Source organism: Ambystoma mexicanum, chromosome 9 (genome assembly GCF_040938575.1).
Source record: "Ambystoma mexicanum isolate Mex_15411 chromosome 9, UKY_AmexF1_1, whole genome shotgun sequence".
Taxonomy (NCBI): Eukaryota; Metazoa; Chordata; class Amphibia; order Caudata; family Ambystomatidae; genus Ambystoma; species Ambystoma mexicanum.
Window position 1 is genome coordinate 844,388,810 of NC_090931.1, and position 25,844 is coordinate 844,414,653.

Below are 25,844 nucleotides of genomic sequence, written 5' to 3' on the forward strand. Positions count from 1 at the left end.
TCTGCTCCGTCCTTAACTCCAAGAGCTGCCGGAGCCCTTCGTCCCTTTTTTCAAGCCACGCTGGAATTTTGCCAGCCTTATTGCCTGCTTCATAGATATGACAACTTATCTCACAGTGGGCCTGTTTGGCGTTATCCATTGATACATTCTGCACTCTCTCTCTGGCTATGAGAAGAGATCGGTCCGATTCGGCAGAGCCCGAAAGTAAATGTCCGTCTTCCCATTTATTTGCCTCCTCATTTGCTTCGGTTATTCATTGGAGCTGGGCCTTTTTCTTGGAGGAGACCCAGGAGAACCTTTCCCCTCATATTATTGCCTTATAGGCCTCCTACACAATCCCAGGGCCATCTAACGTACCATTATTGATGTCAAAGTAGTCTGAGGCTTTGGCATGGATGTGATCTATAAAGTTTGGGAATTCCAAATAGGAACTATTCAAACGCCAAGACGGAATCAGTCTAGCCCTATTTGTGTGATTTTCCATCATCATTGGTGAATGGACGCAAGCAAGATAGTTGGCCGTGGTCGCCCAGTATGCGTCCTGCTGTCATGGGAGAAATAAATAACCCAGTCGCGACAGAGAAGTGTTGGCCCCTGAATGGAATGAATATGCATGCTCCTGCAGATGTAGGTCTCGCCAAACATCACTTAGCCCTATTGCCGAAGTGAAGGCGGCCAGTTTTGAGGAAACATTGGGGTTTCTACCTCGTAAGTGTGTGTGGTCTGGGGTTACGTCCATAATATCATTAAAGTCACCACCAAGAATCCACAGGTCAGTTGGTGGTTTACAATTGTGACCTGAATGTCATTGAGTAGGTCTACCGAACACGGTGGAGGAGCAACACCGCTAGTATACCAACAGTCTCTCCTCATATTTCACCAGTCAACATAACAAACCTATCCCTGGGGTCTTGTTGCACCAATAATAATTTAAGGGGAAAGTTTTTTGTGAAATAATATCAAGACACATCTGGCCCCCATGGAAAAGCTAGCATGCAACGTGGTTCTGTAATTCGTCCTCTGGAAAAGTGTACATGTTGCCCCCGCCAAATGTGTTTCAGTAAGGAGGGCGATGTCAGGGGAATGTCTGTTTAGGACTTGTGTAACTAGTCGCCTTTTAATTCCAGAGCCCAGCCCGTTAACATTCCATGTGAGAAGTTTAAGAGTTCTCATGTTATCTCCAGTCATCCCATATCGTGGGTGGAGGGTGCATAGGTGTTGCAGGGCCATTTTAAGCACTTTTGGGGCCCTGGCCACGGACATCTTTGGGGCCCCCTCCACCAAACCAAAGGAATTAAGTGATCAAGAATATCTGCCCCGTCCCCCACACCGCAATCACAATCAATAGGCTGATATGTTGCCCCACAGCATTAAAAATAAGCATGTTTACTCCCTTTAAATCCCCTTACCGTCTTCAGTCTTGCTCTAATCAGAATGATAATGTTGGCCTTCAAATGGTAGTTGTTTACCAGTCGACGAAGAGGTTACTTCTGTTCTAGCATAGATACAGGAGACTTTTTATAAGTAGCACCCAGGAAACTATGCAACCTGTAGTATTAATGCAGGACTGTGTGTAAAAGGTACATGTAACACAGAATGGACAGAGAACTCACATTTGCTGCCTCACAGAATGCAAACGTGCTCAAGCATGGCTAGAGGAGACCAATTGGGAGGAAGGAGAAAGCTACACATACCATAGCATGGATAGTGGATGCAGATTAGAACCTACCAGGAATGTGTCTGTATCCCGACAGACTGAGATTAGAAGTGGGACATGGTTTTCAAATAGTGTTGCCATTAGAGATCAAAGGAGCAAGTGCCTGTGGTGTGCACTATATCAATGCTCACTATTAACGTGGAAGCACCACTATAGCCAGTAGTGAAACCATGAGTGAGGCTGTTTTGAACATCATACCCTGAGAAGGAAATTGCTCTGAAGGGCTGATAATTTTGAAAGGTTTAAGGACTGGCACTTTCGAGAGGATAGGCAATATAAGATTAAATTAGGTGCCCAGCATTACACACGCTGGTTAAGGGGTGAATCTGGGATGTGTGCCACCTGTGCTATTTCTGCATTTGAACACTTTCATTACCAGTTCTTACCATTAACTAAAATAATCTCATTTTATAAAACTGACTTGGAAAGTACACCAATCACATTACCAAACATGACCATTTTTACAAACAAAATATTATAGAAGGGTGTAACACAGAATGATTCTAGCTTCATTCTCTCCATCAACAAGGGAAGAACATAAGGGTGACATGTTCGTTTTTATTGCAGCCCCTATCTGGTGCGGGTACCTTGCTGATAATAGCACCTGTTGTGCTGCAAGACCAAATACATATGCAGGCAGGTTTATAAACTTCAGACATAGGAAAGGCTCAGCCAGCCTTACAGGAATGTGCTATTCTAATATTGCATAGGAACACATATCTCTGCAATGAGTGCTTAACACAGTGAGCTAAGTTATGAACCATTGTGGCACTCAATTTACCAATTTGCATTTAAAATGTAGCTATTGCACATGAGCAACATAATTCCCACAGGAAGGAAAGAATGCTACAGGAGCTGTGCCGCAAGGAACACACAAACTATATATACCACAGTGAGCCCAGAAAGCATTACATGATGAGTTGATTGAGGCACGATGTACTTGGCAAAACAGGCAGGCAATAGGTTTAGAGTATCAGCACCCTGCCATACAATATCATGATGTGTGCTATTTAAGTCTGGTGAACAAAGGAGTCTTACTTCTTTAGATCAGACAGTGTTGTGGGGCACCCTCCAATGTGGGAGCTCTGGGCAAGTGCCCCTGTTGCCCCCCCATAAAAACATCTCTGAGGTGTTGCAATCACTTCCATGATTAGTTGCGTTCCAGTGTGCGCATTGATGAAAGTGGTTGCATATGTGATGTCCTCATTCAAACCCATACAAAATAAAACTTCCTGAATTCCCCCCAGCCCATACTGCACCCCAACTCAAGTCCTACCAGTAAAAAAACAAGAACATAAAGAACAAGCATGAAATCCAATCAAATCAAAACTTAGAATAGAGACAAAGAGGCAAAGAGGAAGGGGGATGGTCCCGTCTTGTTACCGCACAGTCGTGGCAGCAGTGTCCTCACGGCCTTAAGATGAGCAGCCCGGGGGAGGCGTCAAAATATCCATATCATTTTCATCCCAGGTCTGCAGTGGTGATGATTTCTTCGCCCCCTTACTTACAGTCTTTAGGTATCTCCCACCGGTGCAGCCAAGGTCTGTTCCTGGGTGTTTATACCAATTTAGGCTTGGGCGATCATGGTGGCCATGGAGGGTGTGATTGAGGATTATTACATATCCCTCTTCCAGCAGATCCCCACTCACTCTCCAGATGTTGGTCGGTCCATGTCCAGGCCTCACGAGGGTCTGTAAAGTCGTGTGTGGTTCCTTTATGATACATTATTAGTTGGGCAGAGACTAATTTAACAAGCCGTATTTAACACAGAGGGATTGCAGCTTTCTTTTCAGTGGATCAAAGGATTGCCTGGCTCGTTGCACTTCCCTGGTGTAATCTGATTTTAGATCCATTGTAGGTGATTGGCCCCATTGCGCAGGCCATCTGTAGTAGCGCGTCTCAGTTCCTATATTTGAGCAGTTTTGCAATTACCGTGCAGGGGGCTGCCCCTCAGGCAGGTCGTCCCGACGGCAGTCGATTGGCCCGTTCAATGGAGACAAAATTTGAAATTGTCTTAGGTGCAACCAGGTCGACCAGCCATTGTTTGAGAAATAGCTCAATGTTGGGACCCTCTGTTTTATCAGGGAGACCCAGGATGCAAATGTTATTCTGTCTAGATCTGCCTTCTCCCTCAGCAACGCAACTTTCCATAAGCGTGTGCTGTTGCACCACCGTTGAAATTCGGTGTTCCATAGCTTTAGCAGAGTCCTCTGTATCAGAAATGCAGTGTTTGGCCTCTACCATGGAGGAGGGAAGAATGACACCTCTGAGCTAAGGCCGTCCATCTTCTCCTCCATGGACGATCGAGAGTTTTAAATGGCAGCCATCACGTCCTTGAGAGAGATGTTCTCTTCCATCTGTATGACTTTTCCCTGCATGGCCAGCACGTTGGGAGTGCTGGCCACACCTGTTGCATATTGCTCTATTTTACTCTGGGTGGAGACCTTCTTAAGTTTGTCTTTAACCAATGTAGTTCTTTACCCTTGGCGGGTGTCGCCCGGTTGCCGCCTGATTGCAAGGATGTTGGGGATCAGGACTCAGTGTCAATACGTGGGGTTCTAGGAGGTGGCATCTGGTCAACGAAAAGTTTTCCCATGTCAGCTTCTAATGTTTCAGTTCGAGCTGTGGCGGGTATAGGGGGGAAGTATCTAGTGCAACCTCACCATGAGAGAATACTCCTAGACTATGTTGCCGTTCTTTAACATTAGAGCAGTAGGCAATGGGTTATCGCAAAGTGAGAATTATTAGTTAGCACACCATGGTCGAAAAATTGCCCCTCTCATCTGCACGTCATGGATAACACATAGGCCAGCGTCAGATTGGGGATGATGCAGATCCTGACCACCACCTCTACAGCATCCCGTCAAAATTCTGCTGCTGTTATGTTCAGGGGGTCACAAATAGTGTGAGATCTTGGATGGATCGGGACAAGGAAGCACCATAGGTCGCCTCCTACAATGGAAGCATAGTGATATATTATGTTTGTTGGTTTGTCGATCAGCACTGAGGGGGTTTGGGTGTGTTTGACCGTCTGAGAACTGATCGGGGCCAACTGTTTAGAAAAAAACAGCCTGCATGCGATCAGTTCTCAGAGGATGAAACACACTCACACCAACCCCCCACCCAACATTCCCCTTTGCCACTTACCTGATTCCTGTTGCCTGGTCCACATTACCGATGTGGCGTCGGATCTGTCCCCGTAACGCGGGTCGGATCCAACGTTGCAGGGTCCCTTTTTCTTCTTTTTTTTTGGTCCCTCGCCTCCAATACTGAGGAAGCGGGGGACACCCCTACTACCGCCATGGGTAATACATGCCGAACATGGAGACCGGGGGACATCCCTGCAACCCTGACTCCACATATTTGGTATGTATTAGCCTAATTTTTCTTTTTTTTTCAATCGAATGGTACTGACCAAATTCAGTCACGTGTATCATTCGATAAAAAAAAACGGAAAAATTATGTAATACCGCTGAGAGCGGTCGTAGATCCTACCACCTTGGCTACGCTGAGTTGCTTTTGCTCCACCAGGAGCCTTTCCCCGACTATTGCAGGCAGATAATTACGTTGTTATCCATTTTGTTCGTTTGCAGGGGTTAGGAGGAGAGGATGGGGAGGAAGGGCCCTTTTTGGCACACACCATTCAAGGGGAAGTGTTTAGTGGTCTAAATACCAGCCTGTTTCAGTTCCCGGATTGTATCTTCCAAAATGGTGGTCATGGGTTGCATGCCACAGTCCCTAGTGGGTGATGGTTCTATCTTTTTCCGGGTTCCCCAACCACCATCACATAGGTCCTTCTTGCAGTTATGGCTCCTCAATTCCGTCAGACTCTATTTGATTACTGTTCAGACCAAATGGGGCCCTGTGTTTGCAAACACCTTGCTCGCGCAGTAGTGATAGCCCTGTGAATACCTTGGTCCTTTTTCCCTCCTCCTTTATAGGTGCATTGCGATCCCGAAGTAAATCGCTGTACTGTCGGAGGGCGGGTCGTCCTGTTATTTGGAGGTTAGTTTAGAGACTCATCCTGCCAATCAGACCGCTGCCGAACACGCCGACTCCCTTTGACTGGTTCGACAAGCGGCTGGTGAATACCACGGATATTCCCTTTAATTCTCACAGGACCTATGATTATCGCGCCAGGCTACACCACCTTATTCCACTCATGGACTCCGGATCTTTGGGCAAGTGCAGCACTCTTCGCCTGCCTCTCGGTGAAGGTTTGCAGCCGATCTCCTGTTATTAGTGCTGCAGCGGGTTCTCCCCAAGATGACGTCCGATGCGAATCGTCACAATCGGCAAGTATTTATAGGGCTTTTTTTCCCCTGATTTTCAAGGAAAAAACGATATTTCAGTGTGTGCGGGCTCTGTGCACATACTGTCAGCAATGCTTTACGCCAGTCTCGGGGAAAGGAACAGGACTTTATGCAGGATGTTGGTGGCTCACACAGAGCTGTAGCAGGTCACGTCTTCACTTGTTCATCGCGCAACAGCATCCCAAGGTTTTACAATCTTGAAGAGGAACCTTTGGGTGCAGCCATGGTGGGATTTGTGGACCAGACATAGGGTTTTGAAATGGACAGTATACCTAATAAGGAGTCAAAATAGGTCTGTCAGTGCTGTGGTTGTGTGTTCGTAACATCCCAGACTGACTGTGAAAGGAGCAGAATGTTCTGGATGCTTTGCAGTTTCCACATTGACTTTTGCCTGAGTCATGTATGAATGTTATTGCAGTACTGTAAACATATAGTGATCATGGCAATGGCCCAGGGAGTTTATGGAGAAACTGCATAAGAGGAAATATCACTTTGCATCGGTATAGATATTCCATTGATGTGAAAATCACAAGTTATTGTCAAACACCAAACCTAGGTTGTACAATTTCTGTTAGAGCATTGGAAGAGGACCCAAGGGTCCAAAGCTGGAGCCAGCTGGAGAGGGATCCACCGGGCCCAGAAGCTGGATCTTTGTTTCAGAGCGATTCTGTTATAGCCATTTTGTTTGTATCCAATGAGTTTAGGGCCCTTTAGGAACGTGCATATGTAATGGATCGGATCACACAGAATAACTCCAAATCCAAATAACCGAACCAACTTAGGAAGATGGCAAAGTACTGTTTTATTAACAATTATCTAAAACAGGGAGTTTACAACCAACATCAGCGGATGTACACTCAGGTTCTCTCAGCTATTTTCACACAAATCATAGCTTTTATATCAGAAATACATCAGAGGTGATGTCATACTACGTGGTTATAAGGAAAAACCTACCAAGGGTCAGATTGGTTTAAGGGGAACTTCTAAATATAACTTTCGAAAGGAACTAGGATTGTGATTGGCTGCCCACTGTCAGGTGGACAACATATGACTACCTCTAAAACATGTAATCTTCAGAAACATTAAATACACAGTTTCTCATTGGTTTTCAAACTATAAGGTCCTTCGTTATATGGACCACTACAATTGGTTGGCACGCTTGTTTCAGGTCTGGAACATTCGGTTCACTTAGCACCACATAAGCCCAGACACAGGTACAAGGAGATGGGGCATGACACTACCTCCCCACCCAATTAGACCAGCATCTCTCATCGCCCATACCTTCTGCCATGAAGATTGTCTTTGAACTTTCAAAATATCCTTGTCTTCAGAATACATGGGAGTGAGAGCCCTCACTATCATGTTCTGAGACTCCAAGTTAAAACTCTATTTTCAACCTCGGCTCATGTGACAGGAGACCACAATTTGGTCTATTTTGCAGGTTTTAAATGCTTTAAGTGAAATAAACTTGGCACTCTTGGTGTTCTTTCCTTGCACCTTAACAAGGGATGACTCATCCTCCGCACGTTCGCTCATTTCCAGAATAGATAGCTGACCTAGGCTGCTTCAGTCTCCACTCGAGGCCAGACAACCTCGCCATGCTTCTATACAATGGCCGCTTCACCTGTGCTGTATTCACTACGTATAGCCAGCTTCTATGATGACTTAATCTTCTTGCATTTCAGCATCTGTACAATTATTGAATGGTTGATTTTTTGCAACACTTTGTGCATGTGTAATCTCCTTTTTCTCATTTAAAAGTTCACTTGATTCTTTACTTCATCATTAATCTCTTCAGGATCTATATGTCTTCTTCAACTAGCATTTTGGGACCTTGTACATATACTTTTGTGATGCCACTGGCTTTTTTCTCTGCTTTTTCTCATATTCCTTTCGGGGATACATTTGGTAGGGTTGTCTCCCTGAGTATCTTCTCTCGAACACACGCTGCGGTATTGGCACAACTGCTCGTGTCAAACACGGCACGGTCTCAGGTCTCCAACATATGGGACGTAGGGGGGGCATGGTTTCCTGCGGGGGCATGCAGCTGCTCCTCTGCACCAATGTTTGACTTGATTCAGGTAATGAGCAATGCAATGATGGGGGCAAACAAGGCTGGTAATGACCTGCTAACCCAGGTTATTGGTACTAGCACCCCACTGTGCTACTCATTCTTTTTAAGGGAAATTGGTGCCACAATGAACGTGTGTGCCCAATTTCCCTTAAAAAAGCAATGCACAAAGATGACCGCCATAGTAAATAGTACATGGAGTATGTCTCTTTGCTATTGCTGTGGCACAGCTGGGACAGCCAAGAAAGCAGCAGCACAGCAAAGACAGAGTGGCCAGGTATGTTGGGGCACAGCAGATGTGTCCCGGGAGATGGGTACAGGGCCAGTTTGAGTAAAAGTAGAAAGGGGACGAGGGCACAGGCTGAAAAAAAAACATGGTGTACACTCGGGAAAGAGGCAGAGGTGGATGAGAGAATGCAGGCAGTCAAGTCACTGGCAGATTCCAGTACATTTTGTAAAAAATCTCTGTGATTTTGATGAATATTTTCCTGATGAAATTCCAGTCTGATGATATTTTAACATTGCAAGAGTTAAGAAAGTTTTATGAAAAATCTTTTTGGCTTTACTTTGATAAACCATCTCTTTTGTATCATTTAATTTTTTGGGGGTAATCTTACATCCCTGCCCCTTTCTGCCATACTTCTGGGACATCTAACAGAACAGGGACGTGACCAGAACCCATTACAACACAGTACTTAATAAAACCTTCCAGCTGCAGAAGTGCAGGCGCGAATCAGCCCCATCCCTGCGCAGCACCTCCCACACACACCGCCCACAACCGTCAGTCCCTTTCTCTATGTCGGATGGGATGGATCCAACCACTGCAGCTTTGCTTCATTGCCCTCAAATTCTTGACTAGTTACCCAGCGTTCCATGCCCAACGGGTTCAAGTGTTGTGTGGGTTGTCCAGGGAGTTTCCCCTCTGCCGGCCCGCACAGTCTGCACCTGACTTGTTTGGCCTGGCCACACGTGTGGCTGACCTGCGAGGCGTATGGCCACCCGCGACGCACGTGACAGACCTGCGACACACATGATAGACCTGCAACACACGTGGCAGACCTGCGACATGCTTGCAGCCTTCTCATGGCATGAACTTTCACGAAGACTCTCGTGTTAGGACCTTCGGGGAACCACCTCTGTGGGACATCCAGGACTTCATGACATTGAAACTCAAGGACATATCTCAGGTAAGTTCAGTCTTATTTTCAAGGGCACCTCGCACAGGGGACACCCTCCTGGGCTTTGTCCCATGCAAGAGAGGACTTACAGACCTTATTGTACCAAAGTCAAACCCCTTCTGGTGGCATTTATGAATTTCCATGTTTTTCCCAAATGTCCCAGGACACCTCAAGCTAGTTCTGCTAACGAGAGTGACTGACGGCTGGGATATAGGATCAATTAGGGTCAGCAACCTGTGCCTCTCCAGATGTCTTGCCTTCGACTACCAAGATCCCTCCTCATTGATTATCCTCTGGCTCAGAGCTGTAGTCTAAAACCTCTGGAGAGCGCTAGGGTGCAGACCCCACTGCCCCAAAGATCCTACCTTGATTTAATTAGTGCAGTTTTGGCTAGAGGAATCAAACTAAGTACCTGCTATGCCTGTCGCCTTTGCAAGGTGTTCAAGCATTGTTTTGGGGTGAATAGCATCTAACGCTGATGAGAAGTTCTTCCAGATTAGAATTGCTTCACTCTTAGTCAGTAACATGATTTTGTTCTACGTCATATCCTGTACCCTGACTGGAAGTCACTCACCAAATTATCACCAATTGCCGATTGCTCCACTCAACCCTAATTCTCCCCCTCTGGAGATTCTCCACTCCCCTGATCCGATATATACATCCCTGCTCCTCCCCCTATCTTGTAACCCGCTGGGTGTATCCTGTGCGTACAGCGCCCTCTACTCCCCAGCTGGGTTTGTGCTTTATAAATCCAATACATCCATACTGGACCGTAATTCTCCCGCTCTGAGCCTCCCTTTCCTGTGATCCGCCTCCTCCCCTGCTCCCCATTTTCATCCCAGCTCTTCTGCTACCCTTGCACCTTTACTTCTACCCCCCTGAGTGGATGCGCTATGTACAGCACTCAAGCTAGGGGTGTGCTTTATGAATCCCTTACATATATACAAACATTGGCCTTCAAATGGAAGAAGAGTTGGATGGTGACCACTGTTTCGGCTTCCAGAAACTTTGTGGTGCATGGAGGGCCACGGCAGAAAGGGTGTTACCGGTGTGCGAGGAAGGCAATGTTTTAGGTCTCCAGGGAATCATTGTTGCCTTGGTTGGGTCTGCCATGGCAAGGTGGCAGAGCAGGCGCTGGGTGTTGTGCTTTCTGTTGGTGATGACTTTGGGTTCAATTGAATTCTGTGTGGTGAGTCTTGCATATGACGGTGTTTCCCAGTGGTCATTGGGGTGATAATCCAGGTGGTGGTCATCATTTATAGAATATGACTGCCGTGACTGGTACCATGGGTGCCAGGGCATTGGTGTGCAGAAAGCAACAGAGCGCTAGAGAGGGAGGGAGGGGGAAGAGAGAGAGAGAAAGATAGAGAGACTGGCAGGTAGACAGAGAGCGAAAGAGAGAGAGAGAGAGAGAGAGAGAGAGAGACACAAAGAAGAGACATAGATTGACAGCGAGAGAGAGGCGGGGGTGGAGCAAGAAAGACAACACGAGAGATAGGACGGAGAGTGAAAGGAAGAGCAAGAGAACAGGGAGAGGATGATGGAGCCAGAAGTCCATGCAGAGAGATGAAGAGCGCGAGAGAGAAAGAGAGAGAGAGAGAGAGAGGGAGAGAGAGCATTTCGGTGAGATGTCGACGTGGGGAGAGTGAGTAGAGGCAGACTTCCTTGCAGCCTGCAGCTGGTGCGAGGCACTTGGCCTGGCACATTAATGGGCACGAATCCCAGTAAAGATGCAGACAGGAGGCATACATAGAGACTGGATTGAAAAATAAGAGGCTGAATGGAATCCTTAGACCCTTGCTATCCTCTAACTTCATTCCAGGAGCTTAGGAAGCCATTTGACAAAATGAAGCTGACAATTAGCTCCATTCTCCAATGGCGGTAATTAGCGGGCAGTGATCTATCAGTATCTGCGGCTAACAGCTCTTTAATGCAGATGAGCCTGTAGCGGAGAGCGCGAGGCCGGGCACGAGCTCTTATCAATGAGCGATTATGGCAGCGGGGATGGATCACCCTTCCCCTCGCGCCCCCCTCCTGTACAGCGTGTGAAAGGGAGGTCAGCTTCAGTGGCGTCCATTTCACAGTCAGCGTGGAGGTAATGTGTGGAACTAGCGTGCCTCGGTGTGAGGTGCGCTGCAGAGCTATGTCTGTTCAGTGGAAGACAGCGTACTGCATAGAGAACGACAGGGATATAGTGAAAGGCACTGCACTTGGTGCAGTGGCGTCTGATGAAGACACAGGCTCCGCGCCGATTGAAGTCGTTTTCTCCACACAGACAACATTTGGTCCTCCCGCCAGGTTTACCAGGATCGACTGACTGACACCTACTGCTCAGAGACCACTGTACATACAGCTACAAGGCCTCAGCACGAGAAAGAAGGGGCACGGGGATTTCATGAGAGACAACGTGCAGAATGTGCAGAGAGCTGCGTTGCTTCAGGGGAAGGGACAGAGGCGGTGCTAGGGAGGGGGGGTGCTGCTAAGAGGGCTATAGCCCCTGGTCTTTTGGTTGTAGCCCCAGATAGAACCTCAGGTGCTACAACCAAAAGGTTAGCTAGCCCCGAGTCTAGACAGTCCCAACATTAGCATAGCCCCGGATCTTTTCCAGACCTAGCAACACCCCTGGGAAGGGACATAGGTCTACAGTGTAGAGACGTAAACCTGCTCATTTAAAGAGAATGAACAGCCAAATCAAATCCTGCAGTGCGCCCCAATACACGCTGCGCTGCCCCCACTTCTGCAACATTACATTCTCAGTGCTCACAACCTGCGCATTTGCTCCAGACACACATGCATGCAAACGCAGACTTTGGACTAGCAACATGGAGGGCGTCCTAACCACTGCTCTGAAAAACTCACAAATAGCTAAATCCTACGCAATACAGCGAGCCCTATCTTTCCAGATCCGTGCACATCAACATTGTCACAAGGAAACCTAGCTCTGCTCCCCCTGCTTCTACATTAGTCCATGAGCCCACCTTTTGCAGATTATGAAGCTCCAAGAACAGCAGAGGGTGTCCTCACAAGACAAAATAATTGGGCATATGAAAGAGTTTCACTCATTGTGAGGTGAGCAGCACTCCACGCTGCCTAAGCATCCTTTGTGACTGGCAACAACAGGAGATGAATTTTAATGTTGCTTCTGCCGCAGTCAGTCTGCTATACTAGAATGTCTGGCACACAGACTGGCTGGTGAGACTTTATGTCTGCCTGTCAAATCAAGTGATCTGGGACTGCGAGAGAGCCAGTGAAACAATAATGCAGTTGCATGTGACAGCCTCAGGGGACACTAATAGAGCAGTGCGAGGGACACCATTATGTCCCTAAAATCATTAAACATGCCCCATTGTAAGAGCGTCCTATTTTTTATATGTGAATTTAGTCACTGTAAAGGACTCACTTTTTTGTATATGTCACAGTGGTATAACATTATTTCCCCCAAATCACAAAGTTGGGTTAAGCAGTGATGCTGGGATTTTAAACTACGCTGTGATTTACGCACTTTGAAGACATACTTTTTTTGAGCTTTACTTCATACAAATATTTAAAGTTTGGCTTTCCCGGACTACAGTAATATTGTATTTTTGTGCTTACAAATCACACAGTAAAGCAACTTCACAATAGGGAAATCCTTATGCGAACATTTTAAGCCAAAAGAATATCATTATGGCTGTATTCCCACATCCTGAATGGAAAACTGCAAGTCCCAGACTAAATAATGCAAGTCTAAAAATCTATTTTTGCCACCGTATTTTTCAGCACTTTAAGACATACATTAAAAGTAATTGTGTATTAAACTGACCTAGGTATAGAGATTGTTTGTCAGAAATCTCTAGCTTGCTGTTATGCATGATGTTAAAAACATTTGACTTTTCACATAAAAGCAAACCTTTTTTTGCATGTCACACTAGTATGCATCATGGATGTCAATGGGGCCATGCCGCGGAATATGATGGTCACCGGAGGGAGCCTGATGCTTAGGCCTGGAGCCACTGCTAGAGAGATTTCTCTAGTGAGTGTCAGCAAATGGTTCCATAGGAAATCAGAGATGTACGTCATGATATTGCAATCATTGACACGTGTACGTTTGAATGCGTTGTTTCATGTGGATTCCTCAAGTTTCCTTTGTCTTCTCCCTGTTTTTATATTCTTCCATTGTGAGGTTGTTTCCCTATACCACCGCCTTGCTTCCCCTCGGTTTTCTCTTTGGGAGGACCCTCTATGATGGTGTGCTCAATTTGTGCCCATGACTCCAAGCCAGACAACCTTGCCTTGCAGCTCCACCATTCAGCTTATTCTTGCTGCAACATAGTTTTCCCTTCCTTCTTCATGGGTGCTGGCTTGCTAAATTCATGATACCAATGTCCAGCTTCTATACAATGGCGACTTTGCCTGCATTCTGTTCACTACGTATAGCCAGCTTCTATGATGACTTAATCTACCTTGCGTTTCAGCATCTGTACAATTATTGAATGGTCTATTCTCTGCAGCACTCTGTGCACGTGTAATCTTCATTTTTGTATTTAAAGGTTCTCTTGATTCTTTACTACGTCATTAGTTTCTGTAGGATCCGTACATCATCTTCAGCCAGTATCTCAGGATGTCGTACATGTCTCTTGTGACGTCACTAGCTTCTTTCTTTGCTCCTTTTCATATTCCTTCAGGGAGTTCCTCCCTTAGGTTGTCATCACCTTGGGGATACATTCGGTAGGGTTGTCTCAACGGGTATCTTCTTTCAAACACATGTTGCGGTATTGGCATAACTGCTGGTGTCAAACACGGCATGATCACAGGTCTCCAACATATGGGGGGTAGGGAGGCAACGTTTACTGCAGAGGCATGCAGCTTCTCCTCTACACAGTGCATGCACGTGCCTTGTAACCAGTGGTCGAAGTGAGCGGGAGCGGTCGGGAGCGGTGCTCCTCTACTTTTTTAAATTACCTTTCACAGCTCCTATACTTTTATTTTAAAAAGAAAACGTTCCGGAATGGTTTCGTTTTAAAATAAAAGTGTAGAAAGAAGTTGAAACTTGCACTTTCAGTGCATTGCACTGAACGTTCCCTTAACCAGCAGGTGCAAGTGTTTGGGGGTGTTTATTGTGTGTGGGAGGGGACATGTTGATGGGGTTTGTGGGGAGTGGGTGCAGTCCAGCAGGGAACATAGTTCCACTACTTCTTTTCCTACACTTCGACCACTGCTTGTAACGCAGGGGTGGTAACTGGATGGACCTGTTGTGTGATCCCTGGTAGAGCACACTGGTCAGCATCAATGTGGCCGCCAAGGTGTTATGTATTTTCTCCATGTATTGGCCACCCACTCTAGTCTTCCCACCTGGGAAGTGGCCACAAACACACAAGATGACCACATAGGGGGGTACCGAGCTAGGAGAAAAGCACACCCTATGCTTAGTGCAGTCACTAGGCATCACTTCCGGTAAAAGCTCGAAGCATTCTCCTTCGAAAACATTATACGAGGGAAGCACGACTGTCTACATGCCATTCGAGAAGCTTCTACATACTGTATCCTTAAACCTATGGGCTCTGTGTGTGACAAGCTATGGATGCCTTCTGCTACGAGTCATGGATTATACACACACACACGCCTGCACGCGCGCGCGCGCACACACACACACACACACACACACACACACACACACACACACACACACACCTGCATGCATGCACACACACACACACCTGCACGCACGTACACACACACACATATACATATTTATCACTCCCCTCAACCCTTCTTCTCCCACTTCAGAGCTCCCTCTTCCCAGAGTCTCTCTTTCTGTCTCAGTACCCCCGCTACCCCCGCAAGCCACTTGTAACATCTGGGTGCATCCCTTATGTAGAGGACTCTGTTGCGCACACCCTCGATTTCCACTTCATGAATCCCACACATACATGCAGACATGCATATATACTTGTGCGTGAATATGTTATTTTTTGTTACATGGGCTGTATTCCTAAAAACCCTCAAAGTGCTGGTGCCTTTACATTAGGGCCACAACCTTATTCAAATCAGTTTTAACCCTACTCTCAAAGGGAGCAGTCCACGCTGAAATGCTAGCGCATGTTTACTCTCCGTGGTAACCCTCGCAATGTCAGGGGCGCTCAAGCTTCTGGGCTCCAAGTGCATTTCACTTTGTTCCGGGAAGGACACAATCCTTCTGCTTGCAGGTCATTGGCAGGCCAACTCTATTCAGTGCTGATGCACGACACGCGGCGTAAGTACTTGGATGAGGCCCTGAATTGAGCCCCATAGCGCTGTAGGAACAATGACCTCTGCCCACTGTTCTTCTCCACCTGTTGCAGAATGACTGTTTTCACCCCTTGAAGTCCTCTACTATTGCTCTTTTTATCTTTGCCCCATAAAACGTGATTCTGCAATCTGCCCTACCAGCAGTTTGGTTAATTACATGCATGATGCAATTGCACACTCCTCGTCTCATCTGCATGGTCTGATTTCCAATGTGTTTGCCTCCCCCATCGGTTGGTTACCCACTTACACAGAATTCAGCACCTGACTTCCCAACAAAGGTGAGCCCCCCCATCCTGTTAATCACTGCTTTCCTCTGAAAGCATCTGTACTTGGACAACCCTGAGGGCCGTAGTCTGCAATGTTTGTCAGATGCTTTGGACTACAACTCCCACCAGCCCCAGTCAGTATATTCAACAGAGAGGTGTCACGGGAGTGCATACTATGCAATACACCGAAATAAATGACACATAAAGACTGATCAGGCCCAAAAAGGAGACCTGAGAAGGAGCCTGGGCTGCACTCCACCACCATAAAGGCTGAAAGAAGCCCCCTTCATATGTTTGATATAGTTACTAATCGTCAAGGACACATGGTTATTATACGATAGACAGGAGAGTTGATTTTTCAGCCAGGAATGCCGGCTGCGGGTCTGTAGCCAGGGGCAGATCCAGCCTCACATTTTGGTGCAACTGGATGACAGATTTGAAAACTGATCATGATCGGGGACATTACCCCTCGGTCTCCCACTCAACCCCCCCACTGCCAGCTTCCTTTATAGCTATTATGCCTTTCTTTGGCCCATTAGATGCATCTTTCACCCCAATTCAGAGAATAGTTCGTTTCTCAAAGAGATGCTAAACATTGAAGGCGTGGGCCATCTAAAAACTGAGCCCAGCACCTACGCCTTTGGCTTCATTATATGGGCTATATTGCTATCGCCTGGGCAGGCCTTTTCCCTCTGACTCGGTACGTTTGCAGCTGCTGCCGCAGTAACTCAGGTTTATGCATGCATAGTCTGTTCTCCCAAGTGAGCAATTTGGCAGGTTCTTGCTTTAGCACACTTTTCCCATTGGTACCCCTGGGCTCCGCATCCAACAGGGGGGTGAACGGAGGATAGCACAGGGGCAACGCTCGGGTCTGGGAAGCAAGACCATGCAGAGCATCAGAGGTTCAAATCCCGGATCCGCGCTTAGAATCTGAACTCAGGCGCGGTATTGGGGGCGTTATAAAAAAACGATTAAATAAATAAAATAAAAAACATCCTCAATGGCCTCCCAAGCTAGGTAACCATAAATGAGCATGTTTTGCAGGACTGCATCCAAGCACTCGGTTTGATTGCAGTAGTGCTGGCTAATTGAACCCACGGCATGCCCAGATTTGCACCCTTTAACACGCTACAAGTTGCAACACGGAAGTAAGTCCAAGGAATCCGGAATCCGGAAGCCACCGATATCTGTAGAGTGATTACTCTGTGTAATGGGATTACTGGTAAAGGATAGACATTGCGATGTGTATGTTAAGTGATACGCCAAGAATATTCTCTTCTTTCTGCATGTAACTGGTCACGAAAAGCGCCTTGATCCCCCAGGGTTTAGTGCGCTATACAAATGTAAAAATAAATAAAGTATCCAGATATTGATTTAAAATACACGTGTGTTCATACAGTGCTCCGACACCAGACCTTGCCTTTTCCGCCACCGAAATCATAAATGGATAAGTACATACAAGGATACCTGATGGGCAATCGTTCTTCAGTGGGGAATGATTATCCTGACAAAATTGGAGTATATTAATTAAAAACAAAAATTCAATAAACAGGTCCTCAAATGTTTTTTAGATAAGTTTTGTTTAGAAAGTGTGACTATTTGGCCATAAGGATAGCAGTAAAAGCCTATTGAAAAAGAAAGGTTTGGTGCAGTGGCAGCAGGTCTTGGCACTAACTGGAGACTGCGTTCCCCTCTCTAAACAGGACATCAAGGTCTATGGCAAGGGGAATCCGGTGAAGCTGGTGGCAGTGGACTGCGGCGTGAAGCATAACATCATCCGCCAATTGGTCAAGGTAAGGGCGGCCTCTTCATGGTAGACTGACAGGCAGGGGCCTGCGTAAGCCTTGACAGGATTTCTTACCTGACAGCTGAACATGGCATGGAGGGCTTCTAGGCACCCCTCGCAGTTCAAACAAGGGGGTTGTTTTTATGCTTTCTTTCTGAACAGAAATGTAATCTGCTTGTAGTCTGGTCGCAGTGTACCGTACAGTGATTTACAATGCTACGTCCCTCCTTTTTGAAAGTGTTCTTTTTCTCAAAGTTCTACCCCTAAATTCAGTCATATAACTATAGTCACGGAAAGCATTCCTTTTACATTGTTCAACTTGTTTTTATTAAAATTCCATTTCTTTTTTCTTAAAATGGTAACTGGTCACTACCAGATGATACACTTCTTAATACATGCCGGCTAGGAGGAAGGTCCGCCTTTGGCCCGACCTGTGTAATTGGGAATTAAAGGCAAACAGGTGCGCTGGCCAATGGAAGACGGTCCTCTGGATCCCACTTGCTAACCTTCTCTTCCTTGTCTTGTAGCGAGGTGCCGAGGTGAATTTAGTTCCTTGGAACCATGACTTCTCCAAGATGGAATACGACGGGCTATTCCTCACCAACGGGCCTGGCAACCCGGAGTTGGCGGGGACTCTTGTGCAGAACCTCAAGAAGGTGCGTAATCAGCTGCTCAGCACATTTTGCATGCGTCTCAGCATTTCCTACACTGCTGATCCCATTGGGTCTCATTACGAGGTTGGCGGTAACCTGCAGGTCCTACCGACAGATTTGCCGCCAAGCCCATGAAACTATTTCACCGCCTGACATCACGGTGCTACCAGAATATCATCGGCAGCGGAACAGTTATTTCCCATTCCCATGGAGTCCCATAGGAGGAATGAGAAACCCGAAGCCTGCTGGTAGCGGCATGAACTCGTGCCCCTACCAGCAAACTCACCGGTTGGCGGTCCGGAAAGTGTGCCGGGACGTTTATTTATTTATTGGGAATTTGTATGACGCCTATAGACAAGTGTTTCCAGGTGCCACAAGACAAACTAGGGGAGGGGAACATAGGAAGAACGAATGGTTATATTGGCTTTGTGGCAATCCTACTGTGCAAGTGCAAGAATGAGGTGATAGGTGCAGGGGCAGGGGCTAGGGGGAGAAGTGCAGGAGTGAAGTGCCCAAGGTAGGGGGTTAGAGGTTAAGCGCTGGGGGGTCCAAGAAAGGTAAGTTCTAGGGGAGCCAAGATGGAAAGGGGGAAAAGGGGAGAGGGAAGCGAGGGTAAGTGCGGAGGACAGGGTGGACCGGGTTAGGGCTAGTCCGGGGAAGGGAGCCCGAAAGGCAGTGCTGGCAAGGGATGCTTAGGGGACTTGTAGGAGGGTGGCTTAGCCCCTGTATAACTCTGAAGGGGCCAGGCCCCAGCTGCAGCGGCAGATGGAACATTAGCACGGGAGGGGAGAGGGAAGGAAGAGGAGAAAAGGAAAGTCTTGAGAAGTTTCCGGGAACTTACAAAGATCCGGCTCAAGTCTGTGGGGGCAGAGAGGTCATTCCAGAGGGAGGCCCTGCCAGGGAAAGGGATCTACCTCCCACTCTCTGTTTGGAAAGCGTTTGCCCTGAAGAGAGTTGGAGCCAGAGGACTGAAGGACTCTAGTAGTGAGGTATTTAAGGAGGGAAAGCTGGATGTAGATAGGTCCCAGGCCCCAGACAGCCTTGTGGATGATGCAAAAAGTCTTGAATTTGATACTTGCGTTCACCGGGAGCAAGTGGAGAGATTTTATGGCTAGAGAGATGCAGTCCCTGGGCTTGAGGCCAAGGATAAGTCTTGCAGTCGTATTCTAGATTAGTTGAAGGGGGCGAAGGGAGGAAAGAGGCAGATTGAGGATGAGGCTGTTGCAGTAGTCCAGCCTCGAAAGAACTAGGGATCTGAAGATGTTGAACTTCTGGGGGAAGGTGAGGAAAGAAAGAATGCCCCTGAGGAGGTGGAGGTAGAAGTTGGACTTCCTGGTGAGGTCCGTAATGGGTGCAGAGAAAGAGAGAGAGGAGTCAAAGGTGACCCCAAGGTTTTTAGCCTCATAAGTGCTACATGCACTGTAATTTCCAGACTGCCAAGCTTATAATGAGGCCCAGTGTCTATAATTTACATCGAGGGACTGTAATCTGTGCACTCCGGATGTTTTGAACTACAACCTCCACCCACCCTAGCCATCATAGCCAATACATGGCAACATGGGAGTCTTGGTTCAAAACACCTGGAGAGCTCGAGATTGTAAACTCCTGTTTTTCATGATGTCTGAACTGATTGTTTTTGTACATTATCTCACCTTGCTTCTGATTGATTGTCCACTGTTTTGCAGAACTTATTTTCCCTAGGAGGAAAGCATCAGTTGGATTTGCCAATCATTTCTTCCAATCACCTCATGACATACCAATGTAGACTCTTCTTGGTACAGACTGGGGGTGACTAGAATCTTTGTTCTCTTGATGACTGTTCTTGCGCATGAGTCCCACAGCCTGTTTCCCTCTGGGAAAGCCTCTGCACCGCATTAGAATGGTTGGGTCCATCTAATATGTTTTTCTTTGAGCAAGGCTTGATATATTCAATGGGCCTCATTCCGAGTACGGCGCTAACCAATGGCGCTATTAACGCCTTGGTTGACGCCGTACCCGGACCGGCAGCGCCTTGGTGGATGGCGGAATTACCGCCCCATTCCAAGGTTGGCGGGGCGGTAATTCCCCAATCCCCATTTACCCTTCCCCATTTCCATTCTTGCCCCATAGGGCATAATGGGAGTGGGGAAGGCGTTAATTACGCCACCGTAAATTACGGTGGCGTAATTAACATCAAGGTCCCTTAGCGCCATGGTTTTTAACACCTGCTAAAAGCAGGTGTTAAAACCTCCATGGCGCAAAGGGAACTCGGAGTATGGCGGTAAGGGATTACCGTCACCGCTCTCGTTAGCGGTGGCCGCTATCCCTTACCGCCATACTCGGAATGAGGCCCAATGTTTTCAAAATGTTTCATGTTCTCTTCCTCACCACACTAACAGCTATCCAATCCCTCCAAAAGAGTTGGCATTGTGTCAATTGCTACAGTGTGTATTTTTCTGTATTTCCATGGTGTTCCCCCTTGACTCACTTTGCTTTCTAGCTTTAATGGAGTGTTTGATGAAATCTGCAGAATAAGTGCTAGTTGTTGGTTTATTGCTAAATATTGCATAATTCCAAAGGCCTCAAATATAACGCAGAGTCCCAGTCTTTCAGAAACAATCCTACTAATTATGTAATTTTTCCTAATATGTCTAAATGAAGCTGATTTCTTGAGGGTAGCTAAGAAAAGATGGCTGTAGAGGATCTGGGTTGTTAGTGTGCGCAGGTTTTATTCGCAGGTGAACTGACCACAATGTTACTGCTTGGTCCCCCGTTCTGACCATTCATTGTTTTTTTTGTCCCCTGCCGCCAATGGTAAGGAATCGGAGGACACCACTGCACCCCCAAAAACCCCAAATACCGAACAAGGGGAGCAGGGGATCCCCCGTCAGCTACCGCTCCTCATGTTCAGTATTTTTGTATTCAAACAAAACAGAAACATCCAATTCGATCAAAACGGCCATATGGTCAGTTTTTTTTGGATCAAATTGGTTGTTACCGCTGTAAATTTGTGGGGTGGTTTCAGGGATACTTAGCGTGGTGCATCTAGGGTTAAAGAAATAACTCTATTGACTTTCTTTTTTCAAATATGCTAGTTCTCTTGAAGTTTGCTGGTGAAGCACCATGAACTTGAATAACCCCTTTATTGTTTGCAAACACTCAATGCGTTTGTGTACATGCAGGTGCCCATTTATATAGCTATGGCAGGCTGCGTTGTAGCAGCATGATAAGCTTCCACGAGGACCTACACGGTTATCTTGTTTGTTTGTTGGTTTGTTTATTTATATAGCGCTCCACACCCGGAGGTATCTTGGTGCTTGAACTCAGGGAGTCGGGGCATATAAGAGATGGAACAATCTAGAACCCATACTCACTAATTTCCTGACTTCTAGTGTGAGTCTGTCAATGAAAATGTGACCTTTGGGAGCATATTAATGTGCTCGATAATGTGCATGGGTTGGTTATGTCCCCACAAGCCATTGCACTGATGCCATCAATCATTTCATATGTTGCAGCCACCCAATAATAACAATGTTTTAACAATGTCTTTTGTCATGGAGGAAGTGCTTTTGAAAATGAGATCTAGAGGTCAAAGTTGACTAAGGCATCAAGCCATACCTCTTTAGCTGACCAGTCCTCTGGAAACTGGTTTTCTAATCAGCGTATTTCTCAATGACTTTTGGTTCATATTTCAGGTCTTCAACAGTGATCGGAAGGAGCCTGTGTTTGGGGTCTGCATGGGTAATGAGATAGCTGCTCTGGCCGCCGGTGCAAAGACCTACAGGCTACCCATGGCAAACAGGTGTGTCACCGTCACTGCACGCAGAACTCATGCAACCTCAGCAGCATCTTTCACAGCCATCAGCCTGAAGAGTAGAGCACATATCACTTGCCTGTTCTCCATTGCAACACTATGCTGTTAATTATTCTGCAGTGCTTTTCAATCTGCTTTTTGCTATTTCTCAAATAAGGAAAACAGTAAAAGGCTATATTTTCCTGTGTGCTGTACCCCACCAAACAGAGAAGATTGAGCTCAGAAGTCTTTGGAAACTACAGTGGAGTTTGGTTAACTTAGAAACAGAAGCTTGTGCATAGATAACCTAGAGTCTCTGGCAGGGGGATGCTGAGTTGGATTGCTGTTAGGTGGGCACAGTAGCCTAGGCATGTGGGCTTCTTTCAGCTCCATTCACTATGGAACTATTTAAGATAAGATCACTGTTTATAAGCTCTGATTGGATATTGAACAGTGAGGTGGGAACACTAAATACAGCTCTTCTTGGCCTGTTTAAAGTAAATTGATAGGCATTGGTGGGGCCGTTTGAATCCTACAATAAGGAGGACATAAACAGACATGTTCAGCCTCTAACTCTTGCTTTCTGACCTAATGTATCTCAGTTGGACTCCTAATGACTGGCTTCATGGCAGTCTTTCCCAACAGGGTCAATATTCCAGAGCTATGCGAGGATCGTCATGTGAATGCAATCAATGCCGATGTCCTGCTTCATTGCCATGTTTTCTCTCTCCATCCTCACCAGGGGACAGAACCAACCAGTCCTGAACAAGATGAATGGCCAGGCGTTCATCACTGCCCAGAACCATGCATACGGAGTGGATGCCAACTCTCTGCCCGCCGGCTGGAAACCACTCTTTGTGAACGCCAACGACCAAACAAATGAGGTACAAATGTAGAACCATGCCAGATCTCACCCCAATGGTTGCCACCAAAATAATGATGGGCATAGGTCTCAATCAATGCACTGATTGGTTTGGTAGACGGATACATGAGCGGGTGTTGGATGCATGTATAGCTGGGTGTTCAGATGGAGGGATGGATGTCTGATTATAATGAAAAGGCAATGCTGTACGGATGATTAGATGAACACTTGACAGATGACTGGTCAAGGCGTACATGCACAAATGGCAAGACACATAAACAGTTCAATAGGTGTGAAGATGTGGATACACATCTGGTTGATGACTAGATTGCTGAATGAGTGGATACAAGGATAGATGGAATGTGCGATACATGGATCTAAGGAGGGATAGATATATGGATGGATGATACGAGCAGGTGGACAGATCGATGGATGGATTATATTTTGAAGAATGCATGACAGCCATCCCATTAAGGAACACGACAAAGCAATTGCTTGTGCCTAAATACAAAATGCTAGGTTCTAGCTTTGCTGTTGTCTCAAATGAAGTGGTAGAGCATGGCTACACACCTGACGTCTGGCCACTTTAAACTGGGCATCCATAAGCCCTGTTTTTTCATACTACTCTTGGGTTCTGGCAAGTCTTGCTGCCTGGGCATTCTTTCTAGGCTGTAACTGAGGTTACAGTCTGAACAGAGTTTGGCCCCTCGCCTGTTTTTACACAATAGAAAGACTAGGATGTCATGCTTGAGCTCGCTGCACAGAATCGGCTTTCATGAGGCCCATAATGCTTATCATCAAGGACCAATGCAAAGATTGGGGTTGCCATTTTCGACATGGTTTGAGTCAATGGTCATGGTGAGACTTCTACCAACTATTTATTCACACATAACGCTGTGAGAAGACAGCTTGTATTTCTATTAATTTATTTGTAGAGCACTCATTGGCCGAGTACGGCATATCGGCTTCAAGGAAAGAGAAACTTGCTGAGGGGTCAAATATTTATGGGCCTCATTACGAGTTTGCCAGGATTCCAGTGCTAAATACCACCAAATTCAATTGTGTTACCGCCACTTGGTCCTGTGGAGTTACCACATGATTATAAGTGGTGGTCAGTCCCCATTTTTAGAGTCCATAGAACTCCATGGGGATTTTTGTTGGATTCACTGCCGGTGGAACTACCAGCAGGTGCCCCAACGAACACACGTAAACTGAGCCAAGCTTTACACACTCTATAAAAATGTGTTTCACAGTCTGAGGGACATGCCTCATTCTACACATGCAACACAATCATTCTTCTCGTCCCAGATTGAGTTGTGCGCCTCTCTCAGGCAACAATGGCAAGTGATTGGTCCATAGCAGGACATAAACGTAGATAAGGTTAAGCTTTCCTGAATTGATGCATCACAAAAGTTGGACTTGAAAGATGGGCATCATTGTTGGCCCAGTCCCAGTGGCAGCAATGTAAAACCCACCCAATGCTAAATCATGAGTCCAACCAATAGTTTCATACAATTCCATGTTAAGAGTTTTGAAGGATTTCCTTCTACAAAACATTTTGGTCTCATGGTGCTCACCTAATTTGTCCAACAGTCGGCAGTCTGGATCCAGTGTCCATTTGATATATAGCTCCCCCCTCCTTCTTCACGCCATTCCACGTAGGGAAATAAGACCCAATTCAAGTCTAAGGTACTCCATAGGGAACGACTGAGGCGATCTTAGAAATCTCCACCCAAACATTCCCTCAAGACTATTCAACCAGGTTAGGTCACACGTAGTAACGGCTTCAAGCCCCTATAGAGCCATCGGGCAATAGCATGGCCTGTATATCATTAGCACACCTTTAAGCCAATATCCAGCATTACCAGCAGCGCATTTGCTTACTTGTGCCATAATTACCTTAGCCTTTCTGGTTTTCATCGCCATAATATATCTATATCTCCTGCCACATCCCATATCCAGATCCAAATAGAGGTAATGGCCCACATATTCCAATCAGCAGAGTACTGTCTTTAATAAAGGCCTATTGATTTTCTTGCTGGATACCACCATGACCTTTGTTTTGGCTAGGTTTATTGTCAATTCATTCTCTGCGCCATAAGCGGCCAGCTCATTTAACATATTCACCATAGCCGAAGAGGTTTGGTTGAACAGCACCAAATCATCTGCGTGTAGCATGGCTGGTAGCAGTGAATCTCCCAATTTTGGAGGACAACTGGCCTTTTCTCTCAGGCACCTGGGTAATTCCATTAGGTATAAATTGAACAATAGGGGAGCCAAAAAACGCCCTTGTTTGACTCCCCTATTAATCAACACTAATTCCGATACCCCACCTGAATCATTCAGGCGCACACGGGCTTCGATGTTACTATATATGCCTATTATTATCTGTGATAGCCAGAGGGGACAGCCCAGACCCTGTAACGTACTCCATAAAATGTTCCTGTTTATGAGATCAAAGGAAGATTTGAAATCCACAAAAGTGATGTACACGGTTGCTCTATTCAAACCCTTCCCCATGCGCTGTGAATAACAGAATCAAGTGCTCTGATGTTGTGCACCGTGGAAGACCCGGTGCAACACAGCTCATGTTCTCTGAAGTGTACTTCAGTGTTGATCGTCTTGTCACTGTGTAGTCCAGAATGCGCTGTCTTCGAATTGAATTTCTCACCTTCCTTACTCTCTAGTTTGCCAATTGTTGTTCTTTTTTTATCCCACCATCAGGGAATTATGCACGAGACCAAACCCATATTTGCGGTACAGTTCAACCCAGAAGGAAATCCTGGACCAACAGACACAGAGGTACAGCAGACAGCTGAGTCTTTGCTGAACTGAAGTCGGTTAAGGGGGTGAGAGGTGTTGCCACGGCTAGCGTCGTGAATCGGCAGTGCTGGGTTACAGCTAACTTGGGTCTTGGAGTAGATGGGCTCAATTTGTCTCAACAAGTATTTATTAGCAA

The 25,844-nt window shown here is 46.4% G+C and overlaps 1 protein-coding gene across 1 annotated transcript in view; it reads left to right on the forward strand.

The window, feature by feature from the left end:
• The window catches only part of CPS1 (carbamoyl-phosphate synthase 1), a 236,985-nt gene that overhangs the window by 33,396 nt on the left and 177,745 nt on the right, over positions 1-25,844 (forward strand). The window contains exons 7-11 of the mRNA XM_069615912.1: positions 17,516-17,605; positions 18,126-18,254; positions 21,926-22,032; positions 22,766-22,907; positions 25,610-25,687. Of these exons, the coding sequence (XP_069472013.1) occupies positions 17,516-17,605; positions 18,126-18,254; positions 21,926-22,032; positions 22,766-22,907; positions 25,610-25,687 (546 nt within the window). The remainder of the gene's footprint in view (positions 1-17,515; positions 17,606-18,125; positions 18,255-21,925; positions 22,033-22,765; positions 22,908-25,609; positions 25,688-25,844) is intronic.